Source organism: Cucurbita pepo, chromosome LG11, assembly GCF_002806865.2.
Source record: "Cucurbita pepo subsp. pepo cultivar mu-cu-16 chromosome LG11, ASM280686v2, whole genome shotgun sequence".
NCBI lineage: Eukaryota > Viridiplantae > Streptophyta > Magnoliopsida > Cucurbitales > Cucurbitaceae > Cucurbita > Cucurbita pepo.
The window spans coordinates 3,610,187-3,626,266 of record NC_036648.1 but is presented as its reverse complement, the minus strand read 5'-3'; the positions used below and the strand labels follow the sequence as shown (position 1 = coordinate 3,626,266).

At 32.8% G+C, this 16,080-nt stretch overlaps 2 protein-coding genes across 2 annotated transcripts; one reads left to right on the top strand and one right to left on the bottom strand.

Annotated features, from left to right (window-relative positions):
- Window positions 1-3,955: 3,955 nt before the first annotated feature.
- LOC111804864 (zinc finger protein CONSTANS-LIKE 5-like) lies at window positions 3,956-5,412 on the bottom strand. The gene is made up of 2 exons (XM_023689667.1): window positions 4,625-5,412; window positions 3,956-4,461 (listed from the first exon to the last, which is right to left on the bottom strand). The coding sequence occupies exons 1-2, from the start codon at window positions 5,246-5,248 to the stop codon at window positions 4,105-4,107; spliced, it is 981 nt and encodes a 326-aa protein (XP_023545435.1). The 5' UTR covers window positions 5,249-5,412; the 3' UTR covers window positions 3,956-4,104.
- A 6,920-nt stretch (window positions 5,413-12,332) lies between these two features.
- On the top strand, window positions 12,333-14,555 carry LOC111804863 ((R)-mandelonitrile lyase-like). The gene is made up of 3 exons (XM_023689666.1): window positions 12,333-12,690; window positions 13,429-14,263; window positions 14,367-14,555. The coding sequence occupies exons 1-3, from the start codon at window positions 12,333-12,335 to the stop codon at window positions 14,404-14,406; spliced, it is 1,233 nt and encodes a 410-aa protein (XP_023545434.1). The 3' UTR covers window positions 14,407-14,555.
- The last annotated feature ends 1,525 nt before the right edge of the window (window positions 14,556-16,080 follow it).

The following is a 16,080-nucleotide window of genomic DNA, read 5'->3' as shown; positions in this document are numbered from 1 at the left end:
GGTAGGTTAACTGAGATTATATCACCGCCCTTACCCCGTCTCTAATCCTACCAAATCTCTACCCGTCCGCCTCGATTTGCTCACTTTTTGTATATATGAGTGTATATATATATATATATATCTTTGTACGCAATTTGAGTTTTTTTGAAAGATTGTTTTTTAAGTTTATGAAATATGATTGAATTATTTGAATCTTTAATTATTTTCATTCATAAATTATATTAAAAATGTGAATTATCGGTAAAAAAAAATCTTAGAAAATAATATTTTAAAAAAAAATTAAATATAAAAATGGAGAAAATTTCTGAGAGATAAGATGATCCCAAATCTCGGTCTCTACCGCTGTAAAAATAAATAAGAAATTTTTCCATTCTCACGCTTGTCCAATATAATGTTTCACATTTTTTTTTTTATTAAATTGGACAAGGAAAACGTTAGAGTGGTTAAGAAGGATGTATTTGAATTTTATGCTTGAGAGAGAGATCTGATTTATAATCGAACTTAAATGCACGATTAAAATATTTCTAAGATCGAGAGAACTAAGACTATATTAAAAAAATTTATACTTCATCAAGGATTTGCAAGTTATCGAGAATACATAAGAATATTAGTATCTTAACTAGCCGAAGAGATTTCTTCGTGTTATAGTGTTATATAGAGATAACATATTTTAAATCAATTCATCTCTAAATACAATCGAGGACTAATATCTTAAGCACTTAAGTGAGTAGAACATCGATACAACATATCATTTAAACCAAAATTTTTTGAGAAAGATCATTTAAACCGATAGTGACAAGATTATTTTTTCAATGTTCCATAAAAAAATTTGAGCTTTAAAAATATTAAAGTTATGAAAACTATTTTTCATTAATAAGATCGGTCTTTTTGTTATATATTCACTATAAATGTTTTCAAATTCAAATTAGGTTTTAAAGATCTAAAAATAACATGGTTTTGTTTTTGGAACCGGCTAAACTTTTAGCCCTATCACCGTTCAGTCTTATTTGAACTCTTTTCGACTCATTGGTTCTCAACATTCGCTCCTTAGAACTCATCTATCTCCTTAAAATTATCTCGGGATCATCTATCTAGTTAACTTTTTATTAGTCCCTATAATCGCATTTAACCTATAGATCATTCGCACTCAAGGTCTGATGTCATCATGGCTACAACTCATAGTTCACATATAACATGAACACGGCTAATCTAGACAAATTCTTATTAGAAATTAGTTGGTGGCTCCTCAATATGCTTCATAATGTTATCATCATAAAAGAGGAAGTGACCCTCGTGTATGTCAACTATCATAAACGGTATAAATACCAACCTCATTTAGCGAGACAAGCTTATTATTAAAAGATAACTAACGACCCACTTAGTCTCCACATTGTACAATCATCATAAGGGTGTGACTCTCATCAATCATTTCCAGCTACTAACAATACTATGTAAACTCTCATCAATCATGACAAGCTACCGATTAAGGGTTAGTTGATGAATCCTAAATCATCTCCACATAGCAACATGATCAATAATCTCATATCATACCGTAAATCACAGATCATAGGCATAACATAGTAAATTTGCATACCATAACTTCAAAATTGAGCATACAATCGTACTTCAATCAGATTTCGGTCATTTCAAACTCAATTCACCTTTAGAAGTTAGTACTAACTCATATCCAATCCAACCATTAAAGCAAAAAATAATTTCATCTCCTTCAAAGTCAGTCCCTTCATCATCTAAGTTAGTTCAAATAACGAGCAAAAATAAGTCAAATTGGCCAATAGAACCGATTCAATCAAATTAGTCATTCCCCATGTGTAGAAGTGAGATTAAAATTCGAAATTTGGATTTAACACCTGATGACCCCGACATTCCCTTACAACATGATCACATTACTTGTAGATGTTTCTAAGAGTGAAAACTATCCTCATAGATCAATATGAGTTCTTCACGCATGGTTTCTCCTCGCTCGTATATATTCTAGAAAAAAATTTAGGAGGTTACCGAACATAGAATTGCTCCAATCAAAGCACATTTAACCTTGAAGCTTTTATGATTGAGTCACCGAAAAAGAAGATGCACCTTGTTGGTATAGGTAGTAACGTTTATTTCTTTAAGTCTTTCTTAGTCATCCTACCCTCATGATCACCCTTATACAGGTGTGGTCTCACTTCATTCATACACATCTTCTTTACTCAAGTGTCATAAATCAATACAAGAATCACTCCGAATTAATATAGGTGAATTTAACCGACTAAGATAGACTAAAATCTAATCCTTAATTGATTTCTCGGAAGGAAATCATGGGAATTTGGTCCACGCTACCCTCGCCAAACACTTTGGTCACACAGGTCACTGAAACTTTTAATTTCACATTCATCATTTATTTATTTATTTATTTATTTATTATTATTATTATTATTATTCTAATGTCTCGTTCTTCTCTCTAATCGATGTTGAATCTCACATTATAAAAGAAGGAAGATTGTTGAGTAGTATCAGTCGCTCTAACTTATATCTTTTTTATCTTTAAATTTTTTATTTTTGAGCTCTAATATATTTCTTCGTAACATGTTAAAAAACAAAAAACGAAAAACAGAATTATCAAATACATAGGATTTTTTGTTTCTTAATTATTATTATATATATATATATATATATATACTCTTAAACACAACCTTCAAACTCAAATATTGACTTCTCTTAAATTGAGACTAAACAATTCGCTCCAAACACAAAATTATTAATTCCAGAGTTCATAACTCAACTCGAAATCCGATACCAAATTTATTGATATCCATTTACATCAAAATTAGGAAATTGTTGTCAGTAATACCTTGACCTAAATCGAAAAGCAACTCAACAATAATGATCATTTCTGATGTTGTACTTCTTCCACTATTTGTTCTTCGGCTAATCCATGATTCCATAACGTGAAAAATGATACCAATCTCAACTATGTTGAACAATATGATGTCTTTTCAATTGTCCTTTTACTAGAATCTTGTGTGAGGATTTGGACAATGTGCTAAATAACTACTTCAAGTCTATCAAACAATTTGTGTCCCATTTTCAATATGTTTTTTTCTTCCTTAGGTTTATATTCTATCCTTGTTTTCAACTTTCCAAATCAAATCAAATCATTTTAAAAATAAATTTCAAAAACACTACTTTTTCGATCTTTTACAATTTTGTTTTTACGTCGTTAAAAAGATATTTTCATCAGTCTAGTCATACTTAAATTAACAATAATAATTAAAAAGTTATAGACTAAAATAATATTTTAAAAATTCATTGATTAAAATTTTCAAAAGTTTAAAAACCATTAAAAATTTTGTTTTTGTTTTTTTTAAATTCTACCTTTAAATGAGAACGATGATTAAGATGACAAATGAAAATTGCGGAAAAAAAAAAAAAAAGACTGGACTTCTGACAAATGAAAATTCTACCTTAACTTTTGACCAATTTAGAAAGAAACCTTGACTGTCACCCAAAGGTAATGAAAAGATGATGATTAGTGAAATTTCCCTCCACGGTTTGGTACAAACCATGAGGACTACATTGGTCGCAGCCATGATATGTGCAGAGAAGCCTTTAAAAAATATTGTTACTCGTCAAGAAGCCTTTTACACAAGAACAACTCGAAGAAGTACGACGTGAATGAGCAAGACATGTGTCGGATTTACATAGAGCATAAGTGGTAGGACTTATCAAAATGGTGTAGTTTAAAGAATTTTATAGCTTTTGACACTTTAATTGAATAGAGAATACAAACTTTACAAGGACGAGAGAATACAAGCATAAGTGGTAGGATTAGAATTACGATGGATTGGGTATTAATTCTAAACTAACATTTTTGGATAATTATATGTGGAATTTCATATTTGATTTTGGTCATTAGTTTAGAGTCGACCAAAATAATGCAATCCAAAAATAGAAATGATTTATCCTTTAAACAATTATTTTTGTTGGAGTTTGAATTGAAAATTATTTGAAATTACATGGGAATTATATTCCAAATCAGATCCTGAAGGCTAAAAAACCAACACACAGGATCTCTCAAATTCCCCTCACAGGCCCCACTCCGAACACTCAAACTATAAGGCTTGGCACGACGCCGTATTGGCCGTCCCTCGACATGTACCCCACGCCGGCTCCGGCGTACATTCTTTCCATTTCCGACTTCATTTCACTCCGTTTAACGAACCGCCCTTTAACCCTTGGCCGGATTTCCGCATAAGCTTTCCTTGAAGCGTACCGAATCGTCTTCTCAAATTTCCGATTTTTCTTCTTCTCTCTGTACCTCAACACCCTCGCCTCCCGATCCATTCCCCGTAATTGGACCACCTTCTCCGTCGTAGGAAGTGCTGTTTGTCCCGCTGGATACGACGCGTCGGAGGCCGTGTTCCGATCTGGCACAGCAACCACGTCTAAGGAAGACGACGAGACCTGAAACGGAACAGAGCAAAACAGAGTGGAACAGAGTAAAACAGAGCAGCAGCGACGAAAACAGAGCAAATTAATTGGGCAAGTTTTTTTTTTTTTTTTTTTTTTTTTTTTTTTTTTTTTTTTNTTTTTTAATAAAAAAGAAATGGGTTTGAGAGAAAATTACGCTATGGCTAAGATTATGAGATGGGTAGCTAATGGTGTCGAGTTTAGATCGAGTACTACAGAGCTCGAAACCGCAGAAGTTTCCGGTGGAGTAATCGGCGGGTTGCGTAGTGGACTCTGTTCCGGGATTGGATTGATCAGGCACAACTCCGTCGCCGGCAGTTGGGTAATCGAAATCGATCAAAGAATCCATATCGGAGAAGAAGATGTCCTCTGATTTCAAATCAGGGTGTCCGACGTCGTGTTGGTGTTGAGTCGGGAGGAGGAATTTGAAGACAGAGGCAACGGAGGCGGAGGGGGGTGAGTCGTAGAAGGGTTGGATAGCAGAGCGATCGTGGCGGCGAGCAAGGGGGTTAACAGAGTGGATGTCGGCATCGCAAGAGGGACAGAGAGCGGCGGCGTCGGCATTGCAGGTGATGGTAGCAGGAGCTTGCTCGCAGACCTCGCAGAGCCAGACACGTGGGTGGCGCGTGCCGGTGGTGTGGGAGTGGATTTGGTCGTCGCAGCGAAGGCAGAGGAAAGCGGCGTCGTGGCGGCAGAAGAGGGCAGCGGGTGCAGACTTGCAGGAGTAGCAGAGGGGTTTGGCGGTGGCGACGGCAGGCCAGCCGCCGGCGAAGGAGTGCATAATGAGAAATTGGTATGAAGGGGAAATGAAAATGCGTGGGAATTTAAGAGTGTTTGTTAAAGAGTAAATGTGTGTTTATTTAAGCTTTTGGGAGTAAGATAGAAAATCTGTGCACCGACCAGTAGTACGACGGTACGTGGTGGATGCCACACCACAACTAAAGATTTTCAGTCTTCTTTCCTTTCCTTTTCTTTATTTTTCTTTTTTCTTTTACATTTTATTGCAATTTAATTCCTGTACCTTCACATTTGCAATTATCTCATTTTTCTTTTTCTTTTTCTTTTTTTCATTCAATAATCCGACCCATTCCAACTATTTAACTCAGATTATAAGAATTGGATTGGGTTAAATTTTTTTCTGTTTGAATTCGGAATTGGGTCCACGTCAGCTTTGCTTTGGGCTTCCCCAAAAGGTTTGAATTGGGTGTACACCCTTTGTTCGATTCTATTGACATGACTTTGATACCATGTTAAGAATCACGACTCTCTACAATATTATGATATTGTTCACGCTTTGCTTCCAGCTTCCCCAAAATGCGTCATAGCAATGGAGAGAGTATTCTTTCATTATAAACCCTTATTCCCTAAATTAGTGGACTTTCATCATTATTCAACCCTAATTTTAAGATTATTATAAAGTGTAAGAATATTTGAGGTTTTTCTTATTATTATAATTTTTACTTTCTAATTTGAAATTTAGATTAATTCTCGAATAATTTGTTATAAAAAGTTGAGTAGTATTAAAGTTTTTTTTTTTCTTGTTATAAAATGTGAAGAATTAATTTTTAATTATCCAACCCAACATCAACTAAAACGTGTTTTTTAAAATTTGAAGATTTTATTATTATTATTATTATTATTATTTTTTTTTTTGTAGGTTCAACCACCAACAAAAAATTTAATGTTCTTCAATGGATTAAAAGTAGTTTTTAAATATAAAATTAATCTCAAATATAGATTATGTATACAAACTATACAATTTCCAATCTTATTATATATTTTAGAGAAAAATACTCTTTTTCTCTTTTTCATTTGGTTGTGTTTTAAAATTTTAATCTTAAATCCTTGAGTTATAGGAATTACTTCAATTTATTTATTAATTTATGTCAAAATTATATATTTTACCCCTTTTCTTTTTTTTTTTTTTTACTAAAGTAGCTAGCTGTAAAAAAAAAAAATAATAATAAAAAAAAAATAAAATAAAATAAAAAGTTAATTTTATTAATCTTCTCACACACACTCTCTCTCCTCTGTTTTCCTTGTGGAGTATTGGGAAAATGAAAATCAAAGGGTGAAAATGAGAGAAAGAGACCCAAAATTGAGTGGGAGGATAGAGATAAGGACGAGAAACGGGGTATGAGTGCAACTTACTCTTTCCCTAAAGAGGTTGGTTTTATTGAAACGGTTAAATCTACTCTCGTTAAAAGAAAAATAGAAGCTCTTGGTTTGGCCAATACGAACTCGACTCAGGATGAGACGAAAGAACTCATAAGTGTAATTGCTAGACACACGATATCAAAATAGCGGTCGTGGTCTTTTCCTTGAAGTTTTGGAGGAACTACTTATATTAAAAGAAAACTCAAATCTTCACCGCTAAAGTGAGTAAACAGGTAGGATTATGAGATATTATATCATATGGGCAATATGATATGGTTGCAAATGCTCTTAGTAGAAACTCAACTCACACATTAGCCCAATCACCCACCAAGCTAATATATTTTTAGACGTAGAACGGAATAAATAGTAATTGTAGCGGGAAAATCATCTCTAATGGAAAAAGAGACTTCATTCATGCAGCAGACGTCTTGAAATCGACTTACGTTTTATTTAGATAGTAAAAATAGAAAACAATTTGAATGGAATATATGAAAGGCTAAAAATCAAAACAAAACAATTAAAAAAAAAGTATATGGACCCAAATAGAATTTAAATATTATTTACGTTGTATCCCTAACCTAAAATTCATTGAAAAATAATGAGTTTTGGCCCATATTGTTTTTAAGTACTTACCAAAAGTCTTTGGATGAGTGATTTTGGGCCATAACTTTGATATTATTTATTTGTTATTGAAAATTTTAAATTATATATTTTCAATAATTTTAATAAATTTAGTAATTTATACGTGCATCAAAATTATTATTATTATTATTTAACTCACTTCAATAAACGTTAACTTTGAGCGATTAAATTTAAGATTTTGTGTCGAGACTAAATTTAAAATTTATTGAACGAACAGAGAATAAAATATAAAATATAATGGAATTGAAAAAAAAAGGACAAAAATGATATTGGAATAAGAATATCTTAATTTTGATCACATATATTAAAAAGTTTTTAGGAAATTATCTAATATAGAATTGGTTCAAACAAAACACATTTAATTTTAGAATTCTTATGATTGAGCCAACGAAAGGGACATACACCTTGTTGGTGTAGGTTGTAATTTTCGATTTTAAGTTTTTCTTATTCATCTTATTCTCAAAATTGCTCTCATTCGGACGTGGTTTTAGTTTATTCATGTATTCTTCTTTTATTTACACCCGTGCAAAAACTACAAAGCAGCTCAAAATCTCCAAAATATGCAAGTATCATTTGAAGACCAAAACGAACCTTTATGCACTTGAGGATGAAGTTTAAACGTACAATATAGGTAAGGGTATAAAAACTTCAATCCCTAATCTTGAACCAATGAACTTGTTTTTAATGAAGTTATAATAATGTATTTATACATTATTGACTTGGGGTTTTCACCTCTATCCATTTATCGAAAGGAATAGGATTGAACTTGTTTGGGTGGTTCCTAAGTTGGTCGACCTTGTGGAAACCAAGGTTGGTCCCAACCATGAAAATGTTAAGATTTACCTCGACCGGTAGGAAGTTAGGGTTTGCCTTAGCTTAGTTTTAAATAACTAATCTCTACACTTTTATTGTACACTTGTTTGGAATCTGCCATTACTTCTGAACGTTTTCTCTCTATTATTAGGCGGAATTGTGAGTGAACTTATGTCATACTCATTTTTTACAACAACATATCGAACTTAGCTCATCTATGACTCGAGATATATCTCCAAATCATGAACTATGTTTGGAATAACAAATCAAACTTTTTTAAGGTTCAATTAAACTGTAAGCGTGTATCACTCATAGTTAGAAATAAAACTAATATTAGTATTTATAAGGACTGAGATTAGAAATAACGATTTTGATTAATATTTTCTCATTTTAAATTTTACATATTAAACTTGAATATGAAAAACAAAATTCATACCCAAATCTTTTGAATTTGGTTGTGGTATCAAAGTTTGTGCAACTTCCAAAATAGTTAGCTCATCATTTACAAATCATGCCGATTTTCCTTTATAATCGTTGGATGAAAGTCTCATATCTGCTAATTTAGTCATGGGTATGAAGCCTTTTGGGAAAGCTCAAAGCAAATCTATGAGAAGTTATGCTCAAAGTGGACAATATCAGAGTCGTGTTCATCTAACATGGTACCAAAACATCATTCTTAACAATAATAATCACAAAAATCAAAATAAAAAATTCAAATTTACTCCCAAATTTCACCTTTTCCTATATTCAACCACTCTTTTTTTTTTTTTTTTATAAAAGAAAAATAACCTAATTATCTTGAATAAATATTAAAAACTCACAAAAATTTCAAATCTAGCATGTTTTTTTCTTTCTAAAGAAAAGTTCTTCACAAAATAATAATAATAATAATAATAAATAAATAAATAAATAAAAGTCTACTAGAAAATAAAAATTACAATATTTATCTAAATTTACGGTATGTATGACAATACTTTTATGAATAAGTTTGATTAAATTAAAATTTAAGATAAAAAATTGATTCTTAGGATAAAAATTAAAAAAATTTCTAATAAATTTAAAAGTTAGTGTTTAAAATATTTAGAATGTCTATCTAACACTCAGTAAAAAAAGAGTATATGAATGAACTGATACCATATTAAAATGAGTGCAATCTTAATAATAGGATAATTAAGAAAACTTAACATTATTGAAAGTGAGTACCTATACCAAAAAGGTATACTTTTTTCGGTGGCTCCATCATAAAAAATTCATAATTATTTTTTAAAAAAATTAAAATCAATTTTAAACTTTTAAAACCATTTTGGGCTTATTGGGCCTAAATTTACTGAGCCCAATACTTTTTGTTTTACTAATTTTACTCGGGGCTCGCCAACTCGAAGATTACTAATTTGTTAAAGTATTTATATTCATGATATTATTCCTTCCCCTTGTTGAGAGGCATTTGTTAAAATATCGAAACAAATAGATTAGAAATACGTCAAAGTCAAATATCATACATATGTTATATCGTAATGGGAGACTAATTATTCTTCATAATAAAAGATATTAACTATAATCATTGGTCAAATATGATATATATGATAAACCGCAATGGAAAATTAAATATCTTCGATAGGCATGTTCAACCAAATGGTTTTAAAATAGAGTCTCATGTTTATCTAATGCGATATCAAATTTTATAAGATGGGTATTCAGTTCAAAATCAGAATCCAACTCAAGAACGATGAACGTAAAAAACACACCAGCTTTAGTTTATTGTGGTAACTACATTTCAAAAACGCGTAATTTAGTCCTTAGAAATTTTTGAATATAATTTGGTCATGTTTTTATGAATGGAAGTTAGAATTTAGGAAAATATTGGTTAGGTTGGATGGGAAAAAGTGGTTGACATAATTGGGTGGAGGACTTTTGAAGGGGAAGACCAGAATATATATATATATATATATATATATATATAAATATTTTTGTGGGATTGGTTAATAATTGACCAAGAAAAGAAGGTTCTATCCCACCAACCACACGTCTTTTTCGTCAAACTCAAGTTGTGGACTCCATTTCTCTCAATTAAATTTCTAAAATCATACTCAAAATTTCTATTTAATTCTTATTTACGCTTATCGTATCACTTGATAAAATGAACTCGAGCTCGTTGTAAATGAGAATCAGTTTAATGTTTGATACCCAAATAAAAAAGAGTATATAAATGAATGGAGGCCACATCCGAATTAAAGCTGATNGGTTAGTTTGTAAAACGTTCATTTATGTTATTTATTTTTAAATATTTAATTAAAATTTGTCGCTCAATTTCAATATATATTTTGAAAATTAACCTTCTAAATAGTTAAATTTTATTTTTTTAAGGGTCGTGAATAATATTGGATGAAAGTCCCGACTTATTAGATAATGNACATAATTGGGTGGAGGACTTTTGAAGGGGAAGACCAGAATATATATATATATATATATATATATATATAAATATTTTTGTGGGATTGGTTAATAATTGACCAAGAAAAGAAGGTTCTATCCCACCAACCACACGTCTTTTTCGTCAAACTCAAGTTGTGGACTCCATTTCTCTCAATTAAATTTCTAAAATCATACTCAAAATTTCTATTTAATTCTTATTTACGGTTATCGTATCACTTGGTAAAACAAACTCGAGCTCGTTGTAAATGAGAATCAGTTTAATGTTTGACACCCAAATAAAAAAGAGTATGAATGAATGGAGGCCACATCCGAATTAGAGCTGTTCTTAAGATAAGATGGCTGAAAAAGATTTAAAGAAAATGAAAGTTATTATCTATACCACATATCTTTTTTGTGGCTCAATCAGAGAAAATTCATGATTAAGCGTGTTTTGCATCGAACAATTCTATTGGGTGACCTCTTGAAAATTTTACTAAGATGCACGTGGATGAAGACAAAACATACTGGAAGGACAATATCGCAGAGATGCAGAAGAATGTCAGGACTATCAGAGCCGAATCTAGATTTCAAATCCTAAGCATGGGGATACAATTATTGCCTCGAATTCATATTCCCACGTTTCACTACCAAGGATTGCAAGCACATTTTAGATATGGGTACTTAGATTAGCTTAGTTCAATCACTACTGGTAGAATCATATAGGTGTGATGAGGAGGGTTTCTCGTCGTTCATAGGGATGGATTGGTGTGGGTACTTATGATTCGGGTCAGGTCGTTACAACTCTCTCCCCCGACTTTACCTCAATGAAGATCATCATCATGATTTATGGTATGATTATGAGCACTAGAACTCATATTAAATCTCATCCCCCCATTTTACAAGTTGGGAGACATTGGTATTAAACTTTCAAACCTTTTGTTTAGTCTCCGCTGAAATAGACGTGTGTTTTGGTGCATTGACCAAAATTTAACATAAAACTCGATTTGAATTTACAAGACATATAAGTCAATGGTTTCACTCTTGTTTTTGTATATTAAATATAAACAACTCAGGGAACCCAAGTTGTGCTGTAAAGTTGACCCATGCCCGACCAAATCTGTGTATATAAAAATCAATAACGGACCATCTTTTTAGCATACTCCAACCTCTCCTCCTCCTCCTCTCAAACCTTCAAGCATTCATCAATGGCGGCTTCCCTTCTCCTACTCTTACTTTTGTTTACCTTTCAATGCCAAATTCGACTTCTCTTCTCCCAAACTATACCAAATCAAGGTATTTCTTCTCTAAACTTTACCCGTTATAGAGGCAGACAAAAATGTTGGTTAGATCCTTAAATATTTAATTTTATGTTCTTTCTAAACTTTACTCGTGTGTTCGTGGCTGAGTTGTGTTGGGTTATGATATTTTTGAGATCTGACCCATTATTTGAGTTATAAAAATTTTCAACCTAAACAATGAATCCAACTCAACCTAATGATAAAATTTTTGGGTTTCCTTATTCAAGTTGTTTGTAGTTATTTATTCAAATTTTTATTAAAAGTAAGAAGGTTAGTTTGTAAAACGTTCATTTATGTTATTTATTTTTAAATATTTAATTAAAATTTGTCGCTCAATTTCAATATATATTTTGAAAATTAACCTTCTAAATAGTTAAATTTTATTTTTTTAAGGGTCGTGAATAATATTGGATGAAAGTCCCGACTTATTAGATAATGTTCATGTGTTTGTAATCAAATAATACTCTCTTCATTGGTATGAGGCTTTTTAGGAAGCCTAAAGCAAAACATGAGAGCTAATGCTCAAAGTGGACANGTGGTAGCATGATCAACGTCGGGTTCTACTCGAGAGCTCAGCCGGAATTCTTCCAAAGCTCTGGTGTCCAATGGGACATGACGGCGGTGGAGAAGGCGTACCAATGGATCGAAGAGACGGTCGTGTCTCGACCCGAGTTGAGCCCTTGGCAGTCGGCGTTCCGAGAAGCGCTTTTGGAAGCTGGGGTTGGCCCTGATAATGGATATGATTTGAAACATGGTGTTGGGACAAGAACTGGAGGTTCTATTTTTGATTCTAGAGGAAGAAGACATGGAGCTGTGGAACTTCTCAACAAGGCTGATCCTAGGAATCTCCGAGTTGCAACCCAAGCCACGGTCAAGAGAATCATCTTCTCTCAATCTAATGGTTAGTTTAAATATATATTAATTTTATCACCAAATTTTGAATTTTATTAGAATTCCATCCTCACCAGATACTCTACGTGACATTCTACATCAGTTGGGAGGAGAATACACTCTCTATAAGGACGTGGAAACCTCTCCCTAGCAAACGGGTCTTAAAAACTTTGAGGAGAACCCTGAAAGAAAAAGCCTAAAGATAAAAATATCTGCTAGCTGTGAATTTGGACTATTACAAATGGTATCAGAGCCAGACTCGGGCGATATGCCTACGTGGAGGCAGTGTGCCAGAAAAGATGCTGGCCCCAAAGGGGTGAATTTGGTAGGGTCCCACGTCCATTAGTGGGCGTCCCACATATTTCTGCATATGTGATGCGTGAGCATACCCGACCCCAACTGGGTGGATGGGCGTCCCACATATTTCTGCATATGTGATGCGTAAGCATACCTGACCCCAACTGGGTGGATTTGGGGGGTCTCACATATGTGATGCGTAAACATGTCTTGCTCCAAACGGGTAGATTTGGTGAGGTCCCACATATTTCTGCATATGTGATGCGTAAGCATGCCTGACCCCAAACGGGTGGATTTGGTGAGATCCCACATATTTCTGCATATGTGATTCGTAAGCATGCATGGGTTGGCGTTACACGAACAAAATTAGGACGATTAAAGATACGAACAAAATTAAGACGATTAAAGATATATGTATCCTTTTAATCAATTACTTATTTGAATCCTTTAGGTTTATCTGCAAGTGGAGTCTTATATTCCGATTTCAAAGGCAAACTCCACAAAGCAACCATTTCCAAAAATGGAGAAATCATTCTCACCGCCGGCGCTATTGGGAGCCCACATCTTCTCCTCCAAAGTGGGGTTGGCCCAAAATCTCATCTTTCATCCTTAAAACTACCTGTCGTCCTCCATAACCGACATGTCGGCCAATCCATGGCCGATAACCCTCGCTTCGGAGCCGCCATCGTCCTCCCATTTCTCACCCCGCCGACGTCCGTACAAGTCGTCGGAACTTTAAAACCCAACATCCACATCGAATCCCTCTCAAGTATTTTACCCTTTTCAATCTCCCCACCTTTTGGCCTTCTTCCTCCTCGTTCCACCGCCGTGAATCTCAGCCTAGCCGTCTTCGCCGGTAAATTCTCCACCGTGTCCTCCGTCGGCACCCTCCGTCTCGACGGGAGAAAAAACCCAATTGTACGATTTAATTACTTATCACATCCGGATGATGTTGAACGGTGCGTTGAAGGGGTTAGAAAAGTTGGGGATTTGGTGAATACCAAAAGTATGGAGAGGATTAAAACAGGGGATTTGGAGGGTAAAAAGGGGTTTGAGTTTTTGGGTGCTCCGTTGCCGGAAAACATGTCGGATTATAAATTGGTCGGAGATTTCTGTCGGAAAACGGTGACGACGTTTTGGCATTACCATGGAGGATGTTTGGTCGGAAAAGTGGTGGATGATAATTACAGAGTGATCGGAATTAAGAAGCTTCGTGTTGTTGATGGTTCGACTTTTTCTCTGTCGCCGGGAACCAATCCGATGGCCACCGTGATGATGTTGGGCAGGTCGGTCGTCGGTTTTGTTTTAAATTTTAAATTTTTCACCAACCCTTTTCACATTCATTATATTCTAACATTCAAAATTTCACTTCTGGAAATGTTTTTGCAGGTATGTTGGCCTCAAGATGTTGCAACAGAGATTGGGTTAGGGTGGATGAATTTTTTTGTAATTTGTTGAATAATAAGTCCACAAGGGGTGAAATTGTAATCGATACTTTATTCATTGACCTATATTCAAATCGACAATTGAATTTATTGAAATCTCTATTCATATGAGATGTTTCTCGATACCAAAAACTAAGCCCCAAGAGTTTATAGTTGAAGTGCACACTATCATTAGATAATTGGTGTCAGATAAATATAAGGTTCTATCTCAAAATCATATATGGTAACAATGAGAGGAGTACCCAAGTATTCTATAAAGATTGTGAGGTTCATCTTTTTGGGCTTATCATTTTTGGACCAAATACCCGTTTGGGAATCATAGACACTCGAACCATATTGGATAATATATGGGGTAGTGCATCATCTCAAAACTTAATTAGTAAGATGAGAAGTAACACATGTCTCGTCTCAAATTTGGATTATATTTGCATACGGCGAACTTGAGTTGTTACAAATGGTATCATAGTCAGACAGAGCGAAAATGCTGGGTTTCTAAAGGGGTAGATCGTAAAAACTCACATAAGTATGTGAAAAACTTCTCCAATCCAACCAAATAATATCACGAAATTACCAAAATTGTGATTTATTTAATATAAGGTATGAGTTTTTATTCAATATTTTGTTTAAAATAATTATTACTTTCTAAAATATTTATCACAAGATTGGAAAAGACATTGCAATAATGATGGTGCCATTATTATTCTATGATTCTAAGGCATTAATTAAAGAAAGAGAAAAATATAATAAATAAATTGCAATAAATATGAGTTGGGAGAAATTTAATAGGGATCTCTTCCAATGCCGACCAATTAAGATAGCTACTAGCATACGTCACCACAAAAACCGATCAATAATTCCAAAAAAAAAAAAAAAAAANAAAAAATTATAATTATTTAAAAAAAACATTGTCTTATATTTCCATTTCAATTATTTAATTGACATTTCTTAACGTGACTTTTTCGCCCTTTCGAGTTTAGCACAACAATATTTATTATTTAACTAAAACTATAAAATAGAGTATTCGATGACTAAATTAATAAATATATCTATAAACGCTATTTTGTTTAAAAATTTCAATAATATTTTAAGGTTTAAATTTTTTATGAGTATCTTTAAACTTTTAATAATATTTAAAAAATAGTCTTAAACTTTAAAAAAAAATTATTAATACCCTTCAAAAAAATAGTTTTACTGTCTAAAAAATACTCATTAACACACTTAATATTTTTTTATTAATATATGGACGAAAACCATCTATCAATATCTCATAGATTATCTCTAAATTTTTTGTTTTTTATTTCATAACAATTGGTACTAATGCAGGGGTATATATATTTTTATATTTGCAATTATTTATATAGTTGAGTTGGTGCAATAATTTAAACATATGGTTTGTTATAATATATTAAGATAATGAAAGCAATGGATGGAAGAAAAAAAAAAAAAAAAAAAAAAAAAAAAAAAAAAAAAAAAANAATGTCGGCAGTGATATCAATTCAAAATGTGCGTACGCGTACTGACCGATGAAAACAAAATTATTTGATTGGACAATGTTCCCTTAAATTTTGCTATAAACTATTATTTTCATTTCATAATACCTTATTTAAAACATTTATACAAAATTATTTTGTTGTAATGAGACTTTAGGAACATCATTA